This window comes from Schistocerca nitens, chromosome 2 (assembly GCF_023898315.1).
Source record: "Schistocerca nitens isolate TAMUIC-IGC-003100 chromosome 2, iqSchNite1.1, whole genome shotgun sequence".
NCBI classification, from domain to species: Eukaryota; Metazoa; Arthropoda; class Insecta; order Orthoptera; family Acrididae; genus Schistocerca; species Schistocerca nitens.
Genome location: NC_064615.1, coordinates 701803416 through 701828472, shown reverse-complemented (window position 1 = coordinate 701828472; position 25057 = coordinate 701803416). Strand labels below are relative to the sequence as shown.

General features: G+C 47.5%; 1 protein-coding gene across 1 annotated transcript in view; it reads right to left on the bottom strand.

The window, feature by feature from the left end:
• LOC126236862 (uncharacterized) overlaps nt 1-25057 on the bottom strand; it is a 396531-nt gene that overhangs the window by 91497 nt on the left and 279977 nt on the right. Inside the window, exon 6 of the mRNA XM_049946483.1 lies at nt 229-567. Within this exon, the coding sequence (XP_049802440.1) occupies nt 229-567 (339 nt within the window). The remainder of the gene's footprint in view (nt 1-228; nt 568-25057) is intronic.

Below are 25057 nucleotides of genomic sequence, written 5' to 3'. Positions count from 1 at the left end.
AACGCCAACGCATTGGCGACCTGAGTTACCGGGCGAATCCAGTCTCTGTCGTTCGTTGGCCTGGTGTGCACGAGCCTTTAAACTGTAATACTGGTACCACAATACTGTAAGTCCAGTGTCTTAGCGTGACCCACGAATGAGTAAAACTACTTCTGCTGCTGCTACTACTGCCATTAAGTGCAAGCTCTGTGATGGCGACATGACAGTAGGCTGAGGTGTATCACCCACCCCGCACGTCTCGGCGGGAAGCGGAGCTGATTGCGGCGGCGGCCTGCCTGCGCAGCAGGGGATTGCCCTGGCTCTCCTGGGCGACGCGCGCCAGCAGCTCGGGCAGGAAGCGCTCGGGGAAGTGGTCGTGCGTGAAGTAGGGCTGCTCCATGAGGTCGGCGGCGGACGGCCGGTGCGCCGGCTCGGCGGCCAGGCACAGCGCCAGCAGCTCGACGGCGAACGACGGCCACGCGGGGAAGGTGCGCGCCAGCGTCTGCGCCGGCTCCTCCGCGGCCCGCCGCAGGCCGCGCAGCAGCGGGTTGCGCGCCACCAGCTGCTGGTGGCGCGGCGCCAGCTTCCCTGTCCCAACCACAACCCGTCACAGTTAACCGGGGTACTCAAAGTTTTAATTACCAACCTGAAAAAGTGCAGTTACGTGCCGTAATTAAAGCTCTCGTTTGTTTGCGGGTACATCTTAGCACTCGTTACACACAGTGAAATCCCCGCACCGTAGTACCGGGTGGTTATAATTAAAGTGCAGCTATTCACAGAGGGAGGATATCAAATGTAGACTAGCAACGGCAAGGAAAGCGTTTCTGAAGATTTGTTAACATCGAGTATAGATTTAAGTGCGAGGAAGTCGTTTCTGAAAGTATTTGTATGGAGTGTAGCCATGTAGGGAAGTGAAACGTGGACGATAACTAGTTTGGTCAAGAAGAGAATGGAAGCTTTCGAAATGTGGTGCTACAGAAGAATGCTGAAGATTAGATGGGTAGATCATAGAACTAATGAGGAGGTATTGAATAGGATTGGGAAGAAGAGAAGTTCGTGGCACAACTTGACTAGAAGAAGGGATCAATTGGTAGGACATGTTCTGAGGCATCAAGGGATCACCAATTTAGTATTGGAGGGCAGCGTGGAGGGTAAAAATCGTAGAGGGAGACCAAGAGATGAATACACTAAACAGATTCAGAAGCATATAGGTTCCAGTAGGTACTGGGAGATGAAGAAGCTTGCACAGGATAGAGTAGCATGGAGAGCTGCATCAAACCAATCTCAGGACTGATGACCACAACAACAACAACATTCACAGAGGTCCAGTGTGAGCTTAATTATCGTATGGCAGCGAAACGTGGTAGCTACTTCAATGCGGCACGGATTGAAGCAGGAAAAAAGTTAGTTCAAATTTTGGTCAATAGGAGGAAATCTGGCGCTGTGAGTGCAGGAAAGACTTACAGAAACGTTTCCATACGTAGTGGATTAGGAATGGGGTGTAGGCAGAAAAGGTCAAAGAAGTGATTAATGTACGAGGCGTGGTTTTTAAGTAAGTACCGTTTTGAAATTTAAAAAAAGGCGTGTTAAGATATATCAATAATTTTATTTTTACATGAAAGCCTGTACCGTAATCTACTTTTCTACATAGTTTCCGTCAATATTGCGGCACTTGTCATAACGTTGTACCAGTTTTTGAATACCCACCTCAGAGAAGTCTGACGCCTGACTTGTTAACCACTGCATCACCTCTGTTTTGACTTCGTCATCGTCTTGAAGACGCTGACCGCCCACGTGTTTCTTCAAGTGCAGGAACACATGGTAGTCACTGGGTGCAAGATGGTCGCTGTACAGAAGATGATCTAGAATTTCCCATCGAAAAGATGTGATTAGATCTTTGGTCTGATGCGCCACATGCGGTCGGGCATTGTCTTGCAGCAAAACGATGTCCTTGCTCAACTTCCATGGACTGTTGCTTTGATTCTGGTGTGACGTAGGCCACCCCTATATCATCGCCCGTAACAATTTGGCTTAAGAAATCATCACTGTCATTGTGGTACAGCTCAAGCAAAGTCAATGCACTGGTTTTGTGCACATTCGTCAACATTTTTGATACCCAACGTGCGCACAAGTTTCGGTAATTCAAGTGCTCGGTCACAATGCCATACAAAACACTACGAGAAACATTAGGAAAGTCATCCCGTAAGGAGGATATCTAAAGCGTCTGTTTTCTCTCACCTTATTGTCCACTTTCAGCACCAAACTTTCATTAACGATCGAAGGACGCCCACTCCGTTGTTCGTCATGCACATTTGTGCGGCCATCTTTAAATGCTCTGACCCACTTTCTTACCATTCCATCACTCATAATGTTTTCTCCATAAACTGCACAGATCTCACGATGAATATCGATCGCTTTTAGGCCTTTATCACTAAGAAATCTAATAACAGCCCGTAATTCACAGTCCGCGGGACTCACGATTATCGGAGGCATTTTAAACACTCAGAACACAACGTAAACAAGGAAGAATCAGACTGTAATGGCGTCAGTGCGTAGATTAAGGTACGGGCTTTCATGTAACAATACAATTATTGAGATATCTTAGCACGTCTTTTTTTAAATTTCAAAACGGAACTTACTTAAAAAACATGCCTCGTATAATGTTGATTTTATTATTATCTGCCGCTTACACAGTTTGTTCAGTATGAACACCGGAGACATCAACAAAATGCTATACAAAATGGCTCTGAGCACTATGCGACTTAACTTCTGAGGTCATCAGTCGCCTAGAACTTAGAACTAATTAAACCTAACTAACCTAAGGACATCACACACATCCATGCCCGAGGCAGGATTCGAACCCGCGACCGTAGCGGTCGCCCGGCTCCAGACTGTAGCGCCTTGAATCGCACGGCCACTCCGGCCGGCTAAAATGCTATACAGCGGCAGATTTGCACCTGGTGGTCAAAACTGGAAAAAATTTTTTCTGCGTAAATCGGTTCCGCGTTGATGCAATAGAATATCTACCACTACAGGAGCCAGAACAAAATGGCGAAGGCTATTAATAAAGTGAAGTATTGTCCGCAACTGCTCATATCCATTTAAAAGACCCGTCGAACCGAGGCAACAGCCGAAATATTGCAGCTATCAGGCCAGTCCAGATTATTTCTTTAGCCGCCAAATCACTGTGGACGAGGGCGCTATGACCCCGAGACAAAGCAGCAAAGCAATTCGTCAGCTCATGAGGCCTGTGAAGGACGATCTAGGGCTTAGAACGCCTGGAGTGTACAAGATACCATGTCAGTGTGGCTGTTACTACGTCGGCCAAACAGTACGCACTGTGGAGCAACGCCGGACGGAACACGAGAGGTGCTTACGCCTACGCTATCCAGAAAAATCAGCAGTGGCAGAACATGTCTTAGAAAATGGACACCGAATTCTATTCGACGAAACGTCTGTCGTTATGAAGACGAAGGGATTTTGGGATAGCGTCATAAAAGAAGCTATTGAAATAAAAACCGCTGAAAACATCATCAGCAAGGACGGCGGTTTGCAGCTCAGCACAGCCTGGGACCCGGCTACTGTGATGTTAAAACGGGCGCGACGGACGCGGCATGAAAACATCACCGTATATGGCGAGGAAGAGAGCACCAGTGACGTCATAGTCAGCAGTGCGGCTGTATAACGACGCGGTCACGGCGACACAGCAGTCAGTCTTAGCACTTGGCAATGACCGGGGAGAGCTCGGTCGAAAGCTGGTGGGAAAGATTTCGGGTTTGCAGCCGGTCGTCGTAAACTTCATTGCACGATATTTCAGTGCTTGATCGACTCACCTGAAGATGGCTGACAGTTGTCCAGCCGAAATATCGTGCGATGAAGTTTACGACGACCGGCTGCAAACCCGAAATCTTTTTGACCAGTTGATTCGCCGGAAAAATTTCAAATTTTACAGCTCGTGGGATTTTAACCACCTGACGCGGCAGGAAGCCCGAGAAAATTTTATTAAATAAAACAGAGGAAGCTTGTGAATTCACCACCACTGAAAACGGCAAAGACCGAATCATCATCGGGCAAGGTGATGCTGAGTGTGTTTTTGGGCTGTCATGTTGTGGTGGAACCGACAGTGTTTTCCCAGAATGAAAAATTGCAGAGGATGTAGCGGAAGAAGAAACTGAAGTGACTCAGCAGGCTGTAGAAAGAGTGATTAAGAAACTGAATAATAATAACGCACCAGGAGAAGATACGATAACGGCAGACATGTTGAAGGCAGGAGTTGAGACACCTCAGAAACAGATATACGATGTCATAAGTGAAGTATTGAGAAAGAAGGGCATCGAAAAAGAGTGGAAGTCCGCTACCATTATCACACTGCACAAAACCAACAGTAAAAGGAATTTTAGCAGCTACAGAACTATTTCTCTGCTAACTGCACCACGCAAAGAGCTGTCGACAATAAGTCTTGAAAAGCTGAAGCCTTTTGCTGAAGATATTGTTGGAGAGCATCAGATAGGTTTTAGCGCAAGATCAATCGTGGCTCAAATTTTCACAATGAGGTAAGTCTGGATGAAGTGCTGGAAATTCAACCATCCGTTCCAGCTGTAGATTTCTCAAAGTCTTATCATAGTATACACAAATTACGTACGACATCCTGAAGGAGATTGGTATACCAAGTAATTAGCTTGGTGCAGGTGTCTACAGCGGAGACAAGAGCCAAAGTGAAATACCAGGAGGAGCTGTCCAAGGAATTCACCATCAGAACAGGTGCAAGACAAGATTATGTCATTTCACCACTTCTTTTCAATTTGGTTCTGGAGGAAGTAATTCGGGAAATGAAAAGAGAAGGCAAAGGTGTGAAGCTAAGTGGAAGAACACAGTTACTGGTATATGCAGACGACATTTCAGTCATAGGCAGTCAGAGGAAGAAATGGCGGAAACTTTAGGGGACTTAACAAAGAATGCCAGAAAGAGTGGACAGTGGATTAATGAGGAGAAGACTTGACAGTGTGGAAGTATCCAGAGAAGCCGATAATAACGCCCAATTACATGTGGGAATATGGAACATAACCACAGTGGAAGTACGTACAGAAATCAACAATACATCACAAATCTTGAATTAGAAATGATTTGCTAATACAAGAAATAGTGTTTTCTTCTGGGATACAGCTGTCATTGCCGAGGAAGTGGAGGTAGAAGAGACAATTCTGCTGAAGGTAGTAGAAGATTTTGGTAGGACAAGTGACACTGTGGCATCTCAAGCAGCACCTACTATGACAGAAGAATTGCACAGATGCAGATGAAGACAAGCAACCACCAAAAAAGTAGAATTCAAAGAAAGCAGAAAATGAATTTAGTTATGCTTCAGATATCATTGAAAGAATATGACATACCATTCCTAAAGGCTGCGACAAACGGGTCACAATATCACTATGTATGCATATTGTAAATTGAAGTCTCAAGTCTCGTTTTTCTGTTATCCTACGGCTGATCTCAGGACCAGCAGTAGAGATTTTGATACTAACAGACAGACTGATTCATATCATAAACAAGTCGTCCGGACGCAGATACTTAGTCTTACCCGTCCAAATTCGGGGCGCACCGTCAATGTAATATATTTGGTATGTATGTAGCATCCAAATTGAAGGATTAGTACAGCCATCTCAAAATGTAGTCTAATCTGAATTGCAAGAAGTGTTACACAAGACAGATTGGGAGTTTTAATTGTCCATCTACCATTATTCAGCTTGCCGAAATAATTCAGGCAGTACCAACATTTTTACTTTTTATTTTTATTTCTTGCATCGTTATTTTAGTTTAGTTTATTTTTTATTTAAAAAAATTAACAGCATATGATATTTTCACTGAAGTAAACAGATTATTCTGATTAATGTAAAATTAAAATACACGAAAGACCTGATCTCTCCCGTTGTATGGCTTCAAATCAGCTGTAATTACGTCACATTATAGCTTTCATTTCACGAAATTTTACTATAACATGCAAATAAATAAAACCGGTTTTTCCCTCGATCACGGTATCTCTTCTCCAACTGCAAAATACGTAGATTAGAACTTAAATAGTGGCAACACTGCTTTGGAGATAATATGCAATGGAATCTACTATTGTCGCTGATAGCACACGTTGTTGCGAACAAATGTACTCGCCCGTCCCATGTCACCGGCGTGCGCACAGTCGAGAGAAACACAGTCACTTGGGAGCGAGCGGTCTAACGTAACGGTGTCACTATGTTTTCCAAACAGGAACAATTGAACTGGATCAAGATTGAATGTGCCAGAGGTCGTACAGCACGACAGCGTCATCAAGGTCTCCAAGAGGCATGCGGGGAATCGGCATTGCCGTACGGAACAGTGGCACGTTGGGTAAAAGCCTTCAACGAAGGTCAGCAAACTGTGGCAGACATGCATCGGGCAGGTCGTCGTAGCGTCTCTGAAGAAGAAGTGCATGCTGTTGCCGCGTTAGTGGACAGTAATCGACGCCATACGATTCGTAAGAACGCCCACGAACCCGGATTAGCGCATACGACTGTGCTTCGCATCCTGAAGGAACACCTGGGCATGCGAAAAATTGCATCACGATGGGTTACGCGTGACTTGACGGAAATGCAGAAATGTATGCGTTACGACGCTGCTCAGACGCACTTGGAGCGTTATGAGCGCGAAGGAGAGGCTTTCTTACGCCGTATCGTAACACTGAATGAGACATGGACCACATCGTATCAGCCAAAATTGAAACGCCAATCCAACGAATGGCGTCACTACAGGCCGCCACGAAAGTCGAAAGGGCGTCAGAGCCCCAGCATGATGAAAGTTGTGGTGATTCTCGTGTACGACTGTGATGGTGTTATCCTAACGCATTACGTTCCTTCACGGCAGACCGTCAATGCACAGTATTACCAAGCGGCCATTCGCCATACCCACACCACGCCATCGGATCGTCACATTATGTACCGTAATTCGTCACTCCACACAACGTTTTTCCACTTTTCAGTCATCCAATGTTTACGCTCCTTACACCAAGCGAGGCGTCGTTTGGCGTTTACCGACGTGATGTGTCGCTTCTGGGCAGCCCCTCGACCAAGAAATCCAAGTTTTCTCACCTCCCACCTAACTGTCGTATTACTTGCAGTGGATCCTGATGCAGTTTGGAATTCCTGTGTGATGGTCTGGATAGATGTCTGCCTATTACAAGTTACGGCCCTCTCCAAATGTCGGCGGTCCCTGTCAGTCAACAGACGAGGTTTGCCTGTACGTTGCTGTGCTCTACGTGTCCCTTCACGTTTCCAATTAACTGTCATATCGGAACCAGTAGACCTAGTAATGTTTAGGAGTGTGGAAATATCGCGTACAGACGTATGACACAAGTGACACCCAATCATCTGACCACGTTCTAAGTCCGTGTGTTCCGCAGAGTGCCCGATTCTGCTGTCTCACGAAGTCTAATGACTACTGAGGTCCCTAATATGGAGTACCTGGCAGTAGGTGGCGGCAAAATGCACCTAATATGGAAAACGTATATTTTTGGGGGTGTCCGGATACATTTGAACATATATATATCCGCTGCGGTCGGCAACGCCTATACAAGACAACAAGTGTCTGGAGCAGTTGTTAGATCGGTCACTGCTGCTACAATGGCACGTTATCAAGATTTAAGGAGTTTGAACGTGGTGTTACAGTCGACACACGAGCGATGGGCACAGGATCTCCGAGGTAGCGATGAAGTGGGGATTTTCCCGTACGACCATTTCACGAGTGTACCGTGAATATCAGGAACCTTGTAAAACATCAAACCTCCGACATCTCTGCGGCCGGAAAAAGATCCTGCGAGAACGGTACCAACGACGACTGAAGAGAATCGTTTAACGTGGCAGAAGTGCACCCCTTCCGCAAATTGCTTCAGATTCCAACGCTTGACCATCAACAAGTGTCAGCGTGCCAACCATTCGACGAAACATCATCGATAAGGGCTTTCGGAGCCGAAGGTCCACTCATGTACCCTTGATGACTGCACGACACAAAGCTTTACGCCTCGCCTGGGCCCTTTAACACCGACATTGGACTTTTGATGACTGGAAACATGTTGCCTGGTCGGACAAGTCTCGTTTCAAATTTAATCGAGCAGACGGACTTGTACGCGTATGGAGACAGCCTCATGAATCCATGGAGCCTGCTTGACTGCAGGGGATTGTTCAAGCCGGTGGAGGCTCTGCAATGGTATGGGGAGTGTGCAGCTGTCGTGATATGGGACCCCTGATACGTCTGCATACGTCTCTGAAAGTATCCTATTTGATCACCTGGATCCGTTCATGTCTATTACGGACTTCGACAATTCCAGCAGGACAATGCGACCCCCAACACATCCAGAATTCCAGAATTCCTACAGAGTGGCTCCAGGAACACTCTTCTGAGTTTAAGCACTTCCGGTGCTGGAATGCCTTACAACATGGTGTTCACAAGGAATATCCACCCCCTCGTACTCTTACGGATTTATGAACAGCCCTGCAGGATTGAGGGCGTCAGTTCCTTTGAGCACTACTTCATACATTAGTTGAATCCACACCACATCGTGTTGCGGCACTTCTGCGTACTCGCGGGGGCCCTGCACGATATTAGGCAGGTGTACCAGATTCTCTGATGATGATGATGATGATGATTAGTGTTTTAGGGCGCACACCCAGATTCTCTGGGTCTTCAGTATATATATATATATATATATATATATATATATATATATATATTCGCAGGCGTGGAGGAGAGAAAGTGTATGCCGCCATACAGCCGAGCATTTTCGCTCAGTTGTCTGAGTACGCCAGCGAGTACGAAAGTGATTGAGCCGTGCGTGGCTCGTGTTCCCACCATCATGTATTTTAAACCCTGTTTTTAACGTACTTCCACCTCACTACGTTAATTTAAATTACTACTGTCACTGATTTGCTGCTTTTCCTGACCGTGACCGGCGCTAGCAGCACATATCGACATATTCCCTTTCGTATACTGCTATTACTTCCCGGCCGTTGTTGTCGTAGACCAGTTCGGGTCGGAGTTCGGATCTGCAGTCAGTTGGAACGTGTCTGGAGCGCAGTGCGGACCTGCCAGTCGGGGAGTTATAATGGAGCACTAAAAAAAAAAAAAATCGTGCAGTCGGGTTGGAGCAGTGAGGTCTGCGCCGACATGGCTCGCCCGACCATTGCCGCCACGCATCACTTGAGCCGGGCCACGGTCTTGGTGGATCGTCGGTCGGTCGTCGTACCGACCGACGAGTTTTGGCTCGCCGATCGTTCAAGAGTCGGCTGTGTGTGTGTGTGTGTGTGTGTGTGTGTGTGTGCATCGACTCCCAATTTGTCTTCGTGCGTGCTTAGTTACTGTTGTGTATCGTTGAGGTCTTCGTGCAAGTATCTGTCAGGTTGTGTGTGTAGTTGGCGTTATTTCCACTGACGACGATTTTAGATGTTGTCGGCATTCTGAGCCAAATCGGTCGGTTGCTGCGGACCAGGCAAGTTATCTCCGCGCGGTGCAGTTGGCTGGGTCCGCTGCCGGTCCCTGCGCAGTGTCGGAGCACGTGTGTCTGATCGCTACGAGCTTCTTGGTTCACCGACCCAGGACGTCAAAGTTGAGTAGTGGTTTCAGCTACCCAAGCCACGTCCATTCATGTTGTGGTGGTTCGTTTCGGTGGTCCGCTGTTGGGGAGGTTTTCCTGTGAGCAACACCGAGTGTTTCTGCTGCTTAAGTTTAGCCGCCATGCGTTGCAATTAACTATATTGGTTGACTACAATCCGAGGGCCGCAGTGGAATTTTCTGCCTTGTGGCCGTTAGTGTTCTGCTTACCTGCCCTGGCCACTGACGTAAATTCAGGCTGTGTTCTTTTTGGGTGAAGTTATCTATATTACCGTATTTCAAATTCAAGTGTACCAGCGGAATTTTCTGCCTTGTGGCCTTTAGTGTTCCGGTTACTTGCCCTGGCCACTAACGTAATCTCAGGCACCGTCCTTTCCTCGCCTGTTGTCGCTGTCCAACATGGTGTGTAATGTGGTGTCACCGCCAGACACCACACTTGCTAGGTGGTAGCCTTTAAATCGGCCGCGGTCCGCTAGTATACGTCGGACCCGCGTGTCGCCACTGTCAGTGATTGCAGACCGAGCGCCACCACACGGCAGGTCTAGCGAGACGTCCTAGCACTCGCCCCAGTTGTACAGCCGACTTTGCTAGCGATGCTACACTGACAAATACGCTCTCATTTGCCGAGACGATAGATCTCCGGCGGTACACCGCAAGGTTACCGCCCTTCGATAGTGCCCTTCTAGCGCTTATCGAAGTGTTAGGTGTTCCAGGTGCCAGCCAGCCAGCCAGCCAAGAAGAAGAAGAAGAAGAAGAAGAAGAAGAAGAAGAGCAGTTCCCGGTCCCGGCCTGCAGCAGTGGTCGGGCAGCCAGCCAGCCCTCCGGTGGCAGCAGCAGCAGCAGTCCCGCCAGCAGCAGTCCCACCAGCAGCAGTCCCGCCAGCAGCAGCAGCAGCAGCAGCAGCAGCAGCAGCAGCCGCCGCCCCGGCCCCGTCCGCGGCAGCAGCGTTCCTGCCTCTCGCCGTCCAGCCAGCAGCAGCAGCAGCAGCAGCCGCCGCCCCGGCCCCGTCCGCGGCAGCAGCGTTCCCGCCGTCCGCCGTCCGCCGTCCGCCGTCCGCCGTCCGCCGTCCGCCGTCCGCCGTCCGCCGTCCGCCGTCCGCCGTGCCCCAGTGTGTGTCCTGTCCTTTAGTGCTGTGTATTTTCTTCTCCTTGTCATCATGTCCGCCCCCACCACCACCGTCACTACTACCACCACCGTCATCGTGTATACGTCCCCTTCTGCCGCCTCCACCACTATCACTTGGTGTGCCCAGTCCCACCCCCCTCCTTCCATCCCTCCCCTCCTCTCTATCCCTTCGCCCTCGCTCTTTGTCCCCCCCTCTTCCGCTTCTTCCTCTCGTTCTGATCCCTTCCCCCCACTCCCCCAGCCTGTCACTGCAGCTCCGGCTCGGGTGGTGGCCCGTCGGGCCACTGCCCACGCCCAGCTTTCCCCGTCGCCATCGCCATCTCCGCCGCCACCACCACCACCACCACCGCCATCTTCGTCACCGTCACCATCACTGCCACCTTCGCCTGCACCGTCACAGTCATCTCCGGCGCCGACTGTTGCGTCCGTGCCGGGACCTGCCCCTTCCCGCCACCTCCCCATCGTTCCCGTCCCTCTTATCACCACCCGCCCATCTGCAGCTGTCAAACGCCCTAGTGGCGCCCCCACTTCCTCTGCTCCTAAAAAGGCTCCACCCCGCCCCCCATCCCCACCCCACAATGCCATGGACGTCTCCCCACCTGGCCCCGCTCCCTCCTCCTCCTCCTCCTCCTCCTCCTCCTCCCCACCCGGTCTCTACAAATATCTCCTGTCCCGTCCCGATCCTTCCTTCCTCGAGGCCCGGAATCTCTCCCTCCTCCTCCGCCGCCATTTCCCTGGCGCCCCCATATCTCTCCTTACTCCCAGACGGGACTCTGTTCTTATCTCCTCCCCCAGCCCGACCCTCCATACTGACATCCTCTCCCGCCTCCCCGTCACCCGTTTTGGTCCTAACGCCTCCCTCACCCCTGCTCCCTCTCCTTCTCCTACCCGCCAACCCCAACCCCCGCGTCGCCCGCCGACCCTCACCGCCGTGATCACTCGGCTTAGTCCGTTGATCACGGAGGAGGAGGTGTTGGCGGAGCTGAAGGCCCATCCCACCCTGGAGGTGCGGGCAGTCCGCCGCATTTTTAACGCGACCGGCCCCACCCGCCTTATGCGGGTGTTCTCTGAGGACGCCCCCTCCATTGACCGCCTCCTGAAGGAGGGTGCCCTCCTCTTCAATCAGCGGTACAAGGTCGACCCCTCCCGTTCCCCCCCTCAATCCCTGCGCTGCCAGAGATGTCTGCGCTATAATGCACATACAACAGCCGAGTGCCGCGAGGCCCCCACCTGCCCGCATTGTCGACAAGCGCACTTTCTCCGGCAGTGCCCCAACCTCCAATCCCCTCCCTCCTGTAATACCTGCAGCCTCCCCCACCCTACCTACTCCCAAAAGTGTAAAGCCCGGCCCCCTCCCACCACCCCTGAACTCACCGTACCTGTCCGTCCCCTGGACGCCCCCACCCCTCCTGGCAATTCCCTTCGTCCCCCCCCCACTGCTGAGGACATCATCAGGTTCCTCACTATTGTCCTCCAAAACGTCCATCCCTTTCAGCGCCCCCACACCCTCCAACAGATCTCCCTCGCCGCCCGTTCCATATTCCACCTTAAAATGTACGCCACCTATTCCAATAACCAGGCCCATTTCACCTTCTCCCGCCTTGACACCCTCGTCTAAATCCTATCATGGCGCGACAGCATCGTATCCTTTTCAACAATATCCGCTCCCTTCCCGCCAACAAGAACCTCTTCCTGCACACCCTTGCTACCCACCGTGTGGATGCCTTCCTCCTCAATGAAACCTTTCTCCAACCCCACCACTCCATTCACACCTCCCCCTATCTCCTCCACCGATCCGATAATCCCCTCCCAGTGGCGCGTGGCGGCGTTGCCATTGGCCACCACCGCCAGATCCCCGTTCGGCTCCAACCTCTCCTTCCCGACCCCACCGAACACCTGATCCTTAGTCTCTTCTTCCCCGGCCTTACCGTTACCTGTGCCACCATCTATGTCCGCCCTAACGCCCCTCTTCCTTTCGACTTCCTCTCCCACATCGACCGTACCTTCTCCTCCTATGTGATCGCCGCCGACCTCAACATCCATAGTCGCTCCGCTGCCCAGTTACGGCGGTGGCATCGGTTCCTCTCCTCCCTTCAAGGCGACCTCATCCCCATCCCCCAGCACACCCGCCCCGAATCCAATTCCACTCCCGATGTTATTCTTTCCTCCCCCAACCTCCTTGGTCGCATTACGGTGGATGTCCTGGAGCCTATTGGTAGTGACCATCTCCCTGTCCTCCTCACCGTTTCAGACGGTCGTCGCCCCCGCCCCGACCCTCGTAATGACCCTCCCCCCCAAGTACATCCATGACTATTCCCGTGCCGACTGGAATGCCTACCGGGATACCCTCTCCACTCGGGTCGACAGCCACCCTCTCGCCTACCGCCGTCCCGATGATGTCTCCCATGCCGCCTCCTTTCTCCAGCAGACCTTGTCTGAGGCCGTGGAGGCCCACGTCCCTACTGTTGCCATCCACCCCCACCGTCCTACCTTGCCACCACAGGCCGTCCTCCTCCTCCGTGAATCCCGTCGTCTCTACCGTGCCTTCCTCCGCACGCGTGACCCGGACACCCTACGACGCCACCGGCAACTACAGCGACACATTCGAAATTTGCTCGCGGCTAAGAAACGCCGGGACTGGCGACAGACATGCACCCGTTTAAATGCTACCCTTCCTATAAACTCGTCCAAGTTCTGGACCGCCTTCCGTCGCCTTACCGGAACAAAGCCCTCCCCCTACTATCCTCTTCTCCACGATGACCACCCATTCCCTGACGCCCTTAGTAAGGCCAACCACTTTGCCTCCTACCTGTCCGATGTGTTTTCCATCCCTGATGATCCCCGGTTCGATTACTCCCTCTTCCCCGATATCCGCGATCGAACTGACACCTCTGTCCCTCCCCTCGCTCCTGGTTTCCAGTACTTGGACAACATTCCACACACGGAACTTAATGCCCCCATCACTACACAGGATCTCATTACTACACTCCGCACCAAACGCAACACCGCTCCTGGTCACGATCGTGTCACCTACCGTCACCTTCGTGAAGCTCCTGTCTCTTTCCTCTCCACCCTGGCCAGGCTCTACAATGTAGTCCTGTCCACTGGTTACTACCCCGACCTGTGGAAAACCTCTCGTATCCTCATGTTCCTCAAACCTGGCAAATCGCCGTCCGCCGTCTCCTCCTACCGTCCCATCAGCCTTACCTCGGTCTTCAGCAAGGTCCTGGAATCTATCCTCACCCGCCGCATCCACCAGCATCTCCGCCAGCACCGCCTCCTCCCCGTTACCCAGTGTGGCTTTCGGCCGTCCTTCTCTTCCGACGATCTTCTCCTTCACCTCACTCATCTCCTTTCCGAACAGCTCAATTCCCGTCGCTCCGCAATCTTCCTCTCTCTTGACCTCGAACGCGCATATGACCGCGTATGGCATTCCGGTCTCCTCTTCAAGCTCCAAACCTTCGCCCTTCCCATTAACTACGTTCGTCTGATCGGTTCCTTTCTCTCCCGCCGTCCTTCCCATGTCACCATCCATAACACCGATTCCTACACCTTTTTCCCCTCCGCCGGTGTGCCCCAAGGCTCCGTCCTCTCCCCCCTTCTGTACTTGTTGTACACGGCGGACATGCCGCCGCCGCCACCCCCCGTCCACCTTCTCCAGTTTGCCGATGACACCGCCTTCCTTGCCCTTGCCCCCACCCTGCAACGCTCCCAACACCTTCTCCAATCCCATCTTGACCGGTTCACCGCTTGGTGCAGCCAGTGGTTGCTCAAGGTCAATCCTTCCAAAACCCAGGCGATCATTGTAGGCAAAACCACCCCTTCCTTCCGCCTCCTTGATTTCTATCTCACCGTTTATGGCCGCCCCATCGCTCTCACCCCCACCCTTAAGTACCTTGGCGTCACCCTCGACCGTCGTCTCTCCTGGACTCCCCATCTCCGGACAATCCAAGCCAAGGCACGTTCCCGACTCCGTCTCCTTAAGCTCCTTTCTGGCCGTACGTGGGGTCTGGACCCCTCCACCATCCTCCACACCTATAAGTCCCTCATCCGCCCTATCCTCTGTTACGCCCATCCAGCCTGGATCTCCGCCCCCCCTTCCTTTTATAAATCCCTCCAAATCCTTGAACGCCATGCTCTCCGCCTTGCCTATCGCATCCGTCTCCCCTCCCCCACGCGGATCCTGTATGACCTTATCCCCTTCCCCCACCTCCTCCTCTTCCTCGAAAGGATACGAATCCTCTACACCTCCCGTAAACTCGATCCTCCTCACCCGCTCGTCTCCCCGATCCTCTCCCACCCCCGCCCGCTGCCGCGCCTGTACTCCCATGTCCCACCCGGTCTCCATCTCTCCACCCTCCTTACCCTCTCCCGAGGTGGCTTCCGCCAGCTCCCTCTCCCTGATGATGTCCTCCTCCCCTCCATCTACCCCTCCTATCAACTTTGATCCCCCCCCCTCCTCCTGTGTCCTATCCTTTAGGCACCCTCCCTCCCTCCTATCCCCTCCCTTCTCTTTCCTTTCCCCCCTCCCTCCTCCCCTCTCCCCCGGGCTTCCCCACCCCCTTCCTCCCTCCCCCTCTCTCCTTTGCCCATGGCATCCCTGCTCTCCCCTCTCGCTCTCCCTCTCCACTTCCTCCTCCTCCTCTCTTGGCAGGTCCCCGGACTCGCACACGCTTAGTGAACATTCGCGCGCCGGAGATCATCGCCTTCTGTGTCTCGTGTGTGTGCCGCCGTTTAGTGTTTTTGGTGTCCGCCGTCCCACTACTACGTTCACTTGTGCCGTCGGATTCGTCAGTGTTGTGTGCGCCGTGCCAATGTGTTATCAGTGTTGTTATCGTCACGTGTGAACGACTCCGTGTTTTTTGTGTCTATGTGACATCTTTCTTTTGCCCGTCACTTTGTTTCATTGCCTTTCTCCGTTTTTCTACTTTTGTAAACCGCTGTGGCTGAAGAGCGGCGTAGTGTGCCGCTGCCAGCCTACTTGCTTTGTACAAGTATTAAAATAACAATAAAGTAAAAAAAAAAAAAAAAAACCGAGACGATAGTTAGCATAGCCTTCAGCTACGTCATTTGCTACGACCTAGCAAGGCGCCATTACCAGTTTATATTGAGCATATTAATGTACCGTCAAGAGCGATGTACTCCAATTATGGATTAAAGTTAAGTATTACAGCAACTGCGTCCGTTTTTCTAAGTTCTCATTTCTCTGACCTGTTCCAGACCTCACGTCAGTCTGCGTGTAATTAAACGCGTGCATTTCGGCCTCCTCTAGCAACCCGGTGTTGGCTCTTCTGCCAACTCAGCATGTAATTTTGACAGCAAATAAATCAGTGTGGACTATCACGCACGTAACCTTTTGTGTTTGAGTTCTCATGTACTGATTGATGGCAAGCAAGTCGTTGTGTCGGTCGGTCCGTGGCTGTCCCCTGGTTGGGTTCCGACTGATCAAGTGTAGTTGGGCTCACCACCTGTCTGACCTAAGTGAACGATGGCAGACCGACCCCTCTGGAGGCTTCTGAGTGCCGTTGTCTTTCCCACCGGTGTTCAATTATCTGTTTTCAGCTATTTAAAATTTAAGGCTTATGGTTATATACATATATATTTTAATTTTCAGCCTTGCAACACCATTCTTAACATTGTCTTTCAAGCTTAAACATTGCGGCATTCTGCATTGAAAAGATTATGGCAATATATTTTAAAATTTTGAAATTTAGTTGTGGCCTTCAGACATTTGTATTGCACCTTGCATATGTTTGTGCTATCTGCTTTGCCTCATGGCTTTCCACCTAGCTGTGATATATGTTTTTTTAATTATTTTATTTGCTATTTTAACTGCATTTTTATCTTGTTGATTTTTAAGATTTCTTGTTTGGAGGCCTTCAGCCGTGGAAGAGTTGCATTTGGTAAAGGTTCAGCTACGTGCCGCTTTGGTTGTAAATGTGTTATTAATTTACAATTAGAAGGTGAAACTGACTCCAACCTTATTTGGCCATTGCCGCAATCCTAATTACCTGTTCTGCCCAGAGGGTTTAGCGGGCGTTTCAGTGATTATTGTGTTTCTGCACATGGCTCAGAGCGAGCGTAAAGTGGAGAACTTTCTCAATAGATGTGCCCAGCCCTCCACCTCTCGTACAAGTGGCAGTGGCGGAAGCGAATCTAATTGGAAAAAAATAGTCTTTATGACGACAGTTACTTGAAGCATGATTTTAATGTCATGAGTAATGAACCTCAATTTTTAGCTTGAGATGAAGTATTGTCACGTGAGAGTATGAAACCTTCAAAGCATATGCGTCTCTTCTCAACTAAATATTCCAAGGAAGTACGATGTAATTTCAAGTTGGGGGGGGGGGGGGGGAGGGGGATAAAGGAAAGGGAAGGGAAGGAATTATTGATGTCAGCGACGACGAGTGAAAATTAATGTTGGATTAGGATTCGAACCTAGGATCTCGCACTTGCAAGGCAGCTGCGAAATTAAAATCAATAATGCCAAATGTTTCATGTACACACACTACTTTCTTCACGGACAAGCTGTGGCAGCCAATGTTTTTCCTTCTGATTCAAATGATGTGCTCAAAGGGGTGACCAAAGCTGTGAATTCTGTTAAAGGCAAATCGTTGCAAATCCGACCGTTTGGAATCATTTGTGAAGACATGCGTTCGCTCCATCAAAATCTTTACCACACAGAGATCAGGTGACTTTCCAAAGGAAAGGTATTGACACGAGTTCTGGAATTAGAAGCTGAACCGTTAATGTTGTTACAAGATTCTAAATCTGGATTTTTTTTTTATTTTCGTGACCCTCTTTGGCTGTTAAAATTAACATTTCTCGCAGATCTTTTTGACTACCTAAATATTTTACACAATACCCTCCAAAGGAGAGAATAAAACATAACGGCCAAGCATAAATTCAAAGGTTTCCTCGTAAAACTTTGTTTTTGGTTAGTGTCTTTACAAAAGATAATGTCTGCGTGTTTTCCTTGCTTTGAGAAGATTTCCGAAGAAACTGCAAATGACCGATCGGTGGAAGTAATTCTCACATTCCTTGCGTGATACAGAGCTTGCATAATTTGGAAGTGAAACTATTAAGTTACTTTCCAGAACTGAACTCTGAAGCTGACAACGCGCATAAATGGGTACAAAATCCTTTTTTGTATATGTTAGTACAACTGGCTAATCTGAGTACGAGCATGAAAGAAATATTTACAGATTTTGCTGCTGACGGCATACTTAACATGGAATTTAATTCGCAGAAGACTGACGTCTTCTGCATGAAGAGAAAAGAAGAATATCAACAGCTGGCACGGGAAAATTTGGAATTATTTATACCATTCGCCACTTCCTACCTATGTGAATTAGCTTTCTCTTCAGTGGTGAATATAAAAAGTAAAAAGAGAAATAGGCTTCAATCAGAAAATAGAAACACGATTTGACTAAAATTTAAAATAAACAGGCATAGCCTTCTCATTGAAATTGTTGTTTTGTTACTGCATTGTAGGACCTACAACCCTTGCTTACTTTTATCTGGCTAAGTGGACCCGTAACAGGTATCGCTGGTGTCACCCTACCGGTGAAAACTGTTCGGAACAATGAAATCCTGATAGGGGTCAAGTATGATTTCAAATAACACAAATGAGACATATTATCACTAATCACCAAATTGCAGCTTCCCAAATAAAGCGCTATGCATTCTTGTATAATCGTTGAATCGTACCATTATTGTTATTGACTTTATTCTTCATGGTATTACTTACGCTTCGCGGGAAAGGAATGACAATGAGGTAGCAGGCAACGAGGAAGAATAAATAGATAATGTTTGCATCGTTATTATTATTGCGGTGAACGAAGTACAGTCAAACTGCGATTAACTGGCACCGTCTATAAAGAGAGATTCGCATAACCAGCAATGCATAATGTAATTTTGTAAAAGGTTGAATCGCTTAACGAGCAATGTTTCGCATAACGCGTCTGTTCAGTGCCTTTTTTTGTCTTCGGTAACGATTTCAAAAACTGCTTTTGACCTAGACAGACCTCTTCATCTCCTACAGTTGGGCAATAAGTAACTCGCTGTTCCATGACCTTTCGCCTTGTACACTAGGAACTCCGACAAATGACAATGCAGTACGTACTCAGTTATACTATTAGCGACACTCCCCAAATTGCAATTGGTGTCTCCGGTACCTCTGCTCTGGCCTCCTCGACGACGTTGCAAATTCTTTGTGAGGATGTTGCAAGCTCTCCAAACTTCGAAGACTCATGTTAATTCAAGGCCTTGAAATACCTGTTATGAATTTCATTCTAGATTTGTCGTCGTTAACCAACAAGAATCCGATAAAGCTACCCATTAATCAATACATAGAGTGTTAGTATTCATTTTGAAGAGTTGACAAAAACACAAGTCTTTAGACAATTTTGTTTAAAAAAGAATGTAGAGTGTTATACATTATAATACTATTTCTTAAATTATGTTAGTATTTTTTCGGAATGGCGCTTTATCCTATTTTTACACAAATTACTACAGAAAAATATGTTTCGCCTAACGAGCGTTTCGCTTTGAACATACGAGGGGCGTGTGAAAAGACCGTGTAAAGTCCGAGAGATGGCACCGCCAGCGCGTATCGAGGTCATGTTTAGTTAGTAGCATCTTTGGAAAGAACCATAGAGTAAATATCTCTGGAGTGAGCATTGCGTTCTGCGCATGTTATCAAAATGTCAACATTAAACCAGGATTGTCACGTGTTTTCGGGACTTCGCTGTGCGTGTGTGCTTCTCGCAGAGTTTGAAGTATATAATATCAAGAGTTATTGTTGTGTTTCCACCGTTTGTCGATAGTGTAATACCGATGGTGAATTACTGTTGTTGCTACGGATGCAAAGAAAATATGTGAAAGGAGGGATAATAACTTTTCATGGGTACTATGTTTAAAAATTTCTAGACGCATTATAATTAAGACTTGATTGTGTAGACCTATTTTTCTACGATTTTATGACCATATAATAGATATTACGGCTCGTACAAAAGCTTACAAACAATCGCTTCCTCTCGTAAATTTGCTAGTGGAACAGGAAAGGGAATGGTTAGTTGTTTCAGCAAATACTATCCTGCATCCATTTATCAGTGACTTGTCAATTATGTATATAGATTTGAAAGAGGGGAGACAGATAAATTCAATAGAGTCTGAGTCTGTAATTGTCTTCGTATAATATGTGTGTCCAAACCTTTTTGTTTACTATAAAGTTACAGTAGGAGACCATGTTAAGTGTGTCTAGGACATGGAGAATGATTATGTGTGATTTATATTTTAGTTTTCCGAAGGATGAACAACGAGTAAAGATGTGGCTCCAGAAAATAAGGAGTAATTTTGTCCTCACAAAATATTCCAAAGTATGTTCACAACACTTTGAAGAGGAATGTTTAGACAAAGAAAAATTTGGGCGTGTGTGGCTGAAGGTAGATGCTATACGAACTATTTTTAATTTTCCACAGCACCTACTACCAATTTCTGCATTCAGCTTAAATACATTTTCTGCACAAATCAAATAAGAAACACAATAGTGTAGCTAATAAAAGTACACATTCATCTTCTTTGGTGTATTTTGCCTTCAATTTATTTTCTTCGCCATTTGATTAAGAAGCGTAAAATATTAGTAAACATGTCCCCAAACTCTTTCATTTGTGTCACTTTCCACTTCCCTTAATGGTGTTATATGGGTTGACTGTTACATGACCAACTGTATTTGCTTTACAGTACATTTATTCACCGATCGCCTTTTTCCCCCTTCTTACTCAGTCTACTATTTATTTAATAAATTTATTTAGTACGTAAAATGCGTTAAATAAACACTTCAAAGTGTCACCAGTAAGAAAAATTGTGCTTTAGGGCGCAAAAACGAGAAAATAAATACGCAGAAACAGCAGAAAAAAGGACGAATTAGCAGTGATATAATCGCTAATGTGTGGCAAAGTCGGTGTTTTTCGGACACTTGTAAAAGTACTAGCGCACTGTCAAGTCGTCTTGCAAGACTATCACTGCAAAAATGTACGTCAGGCTCTGTAATACTATAAAGTGCCGTATCATACCGAAAACTACCAAAAATCGAGTGCATCTGAACTGTGACACCTATCGCAAAGACGCAGAATGCAATATCACTTGTCCTTAAAAGTTACGTAGCTGGTTTATTCCCGGTATTAAATGGATACTGTTAAAACGTCCGCGCAACATATATAAATACTCCACGACACGTACGAAAAGAATCCGTCTGTACTAGGGATGTTGTGACATTCGAAATATACAGGGAGCTATACGGACAAACACGCGACGTCCCGAGAACACGTGACCAGGCCGGCAATGTATGTTGACAACACGAAATCTGTTCTGCGCATGTGAATGCTGACTCCAGAGATATTTACTCTATGGAAAGAACACACAACAAGCTTCAGCCATATTGGTCTATTTCTTTGTGTTTGGCATTCGTGTGAATCAAGGAAGTCGCGTGATTGTCAAAACATGAACGAAAAAGAATTTCGTGTGGTGATTAAACGTTACTTTATGAAAGGCAAAACGCCTCAGGATGCTAAAGAGAAACTTGATAAACATTATGGTGACTCTGCACCTTCGATTAGAACAGTTTATAAGTGGTTTCAAAATTTTCAGAGTGGCCATATGGGCGCCCTGTGGAGGTTACGACTCCAGAAATCGTTGATAAAATCCATGATATGGTGATGGATGACAGAAGAGTTAAGGTGCGTGAGATTGCTAGTGCTGTGGGCATCTGGAATGAACGGGTACATAATATTTTGCATAAACATTTGGAGATGTGAAAGCTATCCGCAGGATGGATTCCGCGATTGCTCACGCTTGACCAAAAACGGAATCGTGTGAAGTGTTGCAAGCTGTACAGGAAGAATCCGCAGGACTTTACGCGTCGTTTCGTCACTGTGGATGAAACATGGATACATTACTATACTCCTGAGACCAAAGAACAATCTAAACAATGGGTTACCAAGGGAGAATCTGCACCAAAAAAGGCGAAGACCATTCCATCGGCTGGAAAGGTTATGGCGACTGTCTTTTGGGATTGGCAAGGGATAATCCTCATCGACTATCTGGAAAAATGTAAAACTATTACAGGTGCATATTATTCATCGTTATTGGACCGTTTGAAAACCGAGCTGCAAAAAAAGCGCCGGCGATTGGACCGCAGAAAAAGTCCTTTTCCATCACGACAATGCACCAACACACACCTCAGCAGTTGTAGTCGCAAAATTAATGGAAATAGCATTTCAAGTCGTTTCACATCCCCCCTATTCTCCAGACTTGGCTCCCTTGGACTACTATTTGTTCCCCAATTTGAAGAAATGGCTGGCAGGACAAAGATTTTATTCAAACAAGGAGGAGATTGCAGCAATTAATAGCTATTTTGCAGACTTGGACAGTTCCCAATATTCGGAAGGGATCAACAAATTAGAGCAGCCTTGGACAAACTGCATGGGTCTAAAAGGAGACTATGTCGAAAAATAAAAAAGGTTTACCCCAAACACGTAAGTAGTTTTTATTTTTGCACGTACTTTTCGAATGCCTCTCGTAAGACTCAGAAGCGAATTATGGTCGTTAACCGAGGCCTCACTACAGAGTCAGTTTGTAGAGAAATAGATTTTTTCTTGAATTTCTCAAAGTTATTAATTGGATCTTGTTCATCTAGTAACCGATCTATTTCTGAAAACAGTTTTCAGGTTTTGCGTTTATTCGTCGTTAACGCAGTGTATTTATTACAAAACAATATATGTTCTGTTCAGTTCAGAATTAATATTAACCAAGGAATTACGTAATTTTAACAAAAAATAAATTTCATTTCTCTTAGGTCTCTGTTTTTATATTACCAATGGTCTTACCGCAGTGGTAACGCCATTTCACTGAACTTAAGTGCTGTCAGACTTGGCTAACACTTGGATGGTTACCGTCCGGGTTTGCCGAGTGCCGTTGGCAAGTACGTTGCACTCAGCCCTTGTGAGGCCAATTGAGGCGCTACTTGATTGAGAGGTAGCGACACCGGTCACTAAAACTGACAACGGCAGGGAGAGCGGTGTGCTGACCACATGCCCTACATATCTGCATCCAGAGACGCCTAATAAAAAGGGCTAAGGATGACACAGCAGCCGGTCGGTACCGTTGGTTTTTCAAGGCCTGTTCGGACGGTGTTCGTTTGTTTCTTTATATGTTTTTATATTTCGGCTGGTTGATTCATTTAAGCACATCCGGTTTCAAAAGAAGACATTTATTTTTTAATTAATTGATAGAATTTTTGGTTTGTTTTATAATAAATAATTTTACTAGTCTTTAGAATACATTTTTCAATTCTTTTAGAGTGCACTATTAACTTAACAATGATTCACTTCATGGCAGTCACAATCAACAACACGAAAGAAATGAAAAATGAACCAAGTGACAAACAACGACGGTTTTCTGAGAATCCTAATGAAGCCAGAGAGCTGCGAAAACAGAAACAAAGCTAACACACATAGTGTCCATTACAGTCTGAGGTGAGCTCAAGCGTCCCAGATTCGCTCGATAGAAATTGCCTTCTCTCACTGCTGCCAGTCCTAGCGATGTATTGTTTGTTTCGAAGCACGCTCACTGAAATGCGTTCTAGCAACCGCAGTGCGAAGTCTTGCCCGTAATATGCAGCCACTTTGTATCACATTTCAACATCAGCTTCTTTTAAATGCGCTTTCGCGAACTACAGTTTCGTGTGACATTTTTGTCACAGGAGGTGATCGGCACGGAATCTAAGTTCTCAGTACTGCACAAGACACTGCCCCCGCACCGCCGTTTCCACCCGGAAGTTAATGTAGTCCTTCCCCCTCTCCTCTCAAACCTCGAAGAGATAAACTAGTGAATACAGTCTGTACATGACTTATAGTGTCCCTCGCCGACCTAGTTCCGCACCGCAGGTGTCGGATGAGTTCGACGCACATCGTATCACTTCTCACCGTTAAACTCTTTGCGTATTTGAAGTGCTCAAGAGGAAGTACCACAATTTAACGTGAGCGACTTTACAATGTACTTTCAGGAAACCTTGTCACTTCTGTGTGACATTTCTGCTATAGCAAATGATCGTCACGAAACATATGTTGTCTGCCTTGCCGCGAGTGCTTCCTCGTGCGACCGTGATCCCCCCCAGCAAGACTTTGCGACCAGTCTGGGAGTCGCCCACGGGTAGAAAAACGCTGCTGCAGAAACTGATCATCCCAGGTTTCATTTTATTTGCTCCTTCATCAGCCTTACTCACCAAAACGTAAGCTGGAAATCAAAACGATATTCTATTTTGCTTTCGACATGTAGAGACTATGGTTCTTTCCTGGGGTACGCGAATACTAATGTAAAGCACGGTTTCTTATATTCTTTTGTTCGTCTGGGATTTGGCACTTAATTTCCTTAAGCGTCCAAGCGAAAGACAGCCTATAATTTTTATAGTGAAAGTGTGACGTAAATTTAGCGAAACAATAATTTGTCGAGATCTAAAAGAGAATTGTAACAAATACAGTCGCGCGCATTTCTCAGCCACAGGGACAGCTTAGTCAGGAATTGATATTTTTTAGATAATACGATAAGCTGAAACTCTTATGGATGGCAGTCAGAAAATTTAATTCATTCAAAAATAATAAAACTTACACAGTTGCTCGCGGTTTCCACAAATGCAATTTGGCTCTCACAGCCGTAATTAACAGTGCTCATAACAGCGACGACACAGAAAAATACGCCGTGACACAGGAGGTTCAAATGGCTCTGAGCACTATGGGACTTAACTGCTGTGGTCATCAGTCCCCTAGAACTTAGAACTACTTAAACCTAACTAACATAAGGGCATCACACATATCTGTGCCCGAGAAAGGATTCGAACCTGCGACCGTAGCAGTCGCACGGTTCCGGACTGCGAGCCTAGAACCGCGAGACTACCGCGGCCGGCTGACACAGGAGGGGTTTTGAGGCTTGTGTGTTCTCCAGTTTTCTGAGAACATAAATGCGTCTGCATTTGTCACTATGGCGGGACTGTGGCGCGTTAAAGGTAAACAAAATTGAAAATTATTATGAAAAGGATTGTTGCGGCTCGCCATATAGTGGAGATGCTGAGTCGCAGATAGGCAGGACAAAAAGACTGTCGCTGGCCGCTGTGACCGAGCTGTTCTAAGCGCTTCAGTCCGGAACCCCGTTGCTGCAACGGCCGCACGTACGAATCCTACCTCGGGCATGGATGTGTGTGTTGTCCTTAGGTTAGTCAGATTTAAGTAGTTCTAAGTCTAAGGGACTGATGATCTCAGATGCTAAGTCC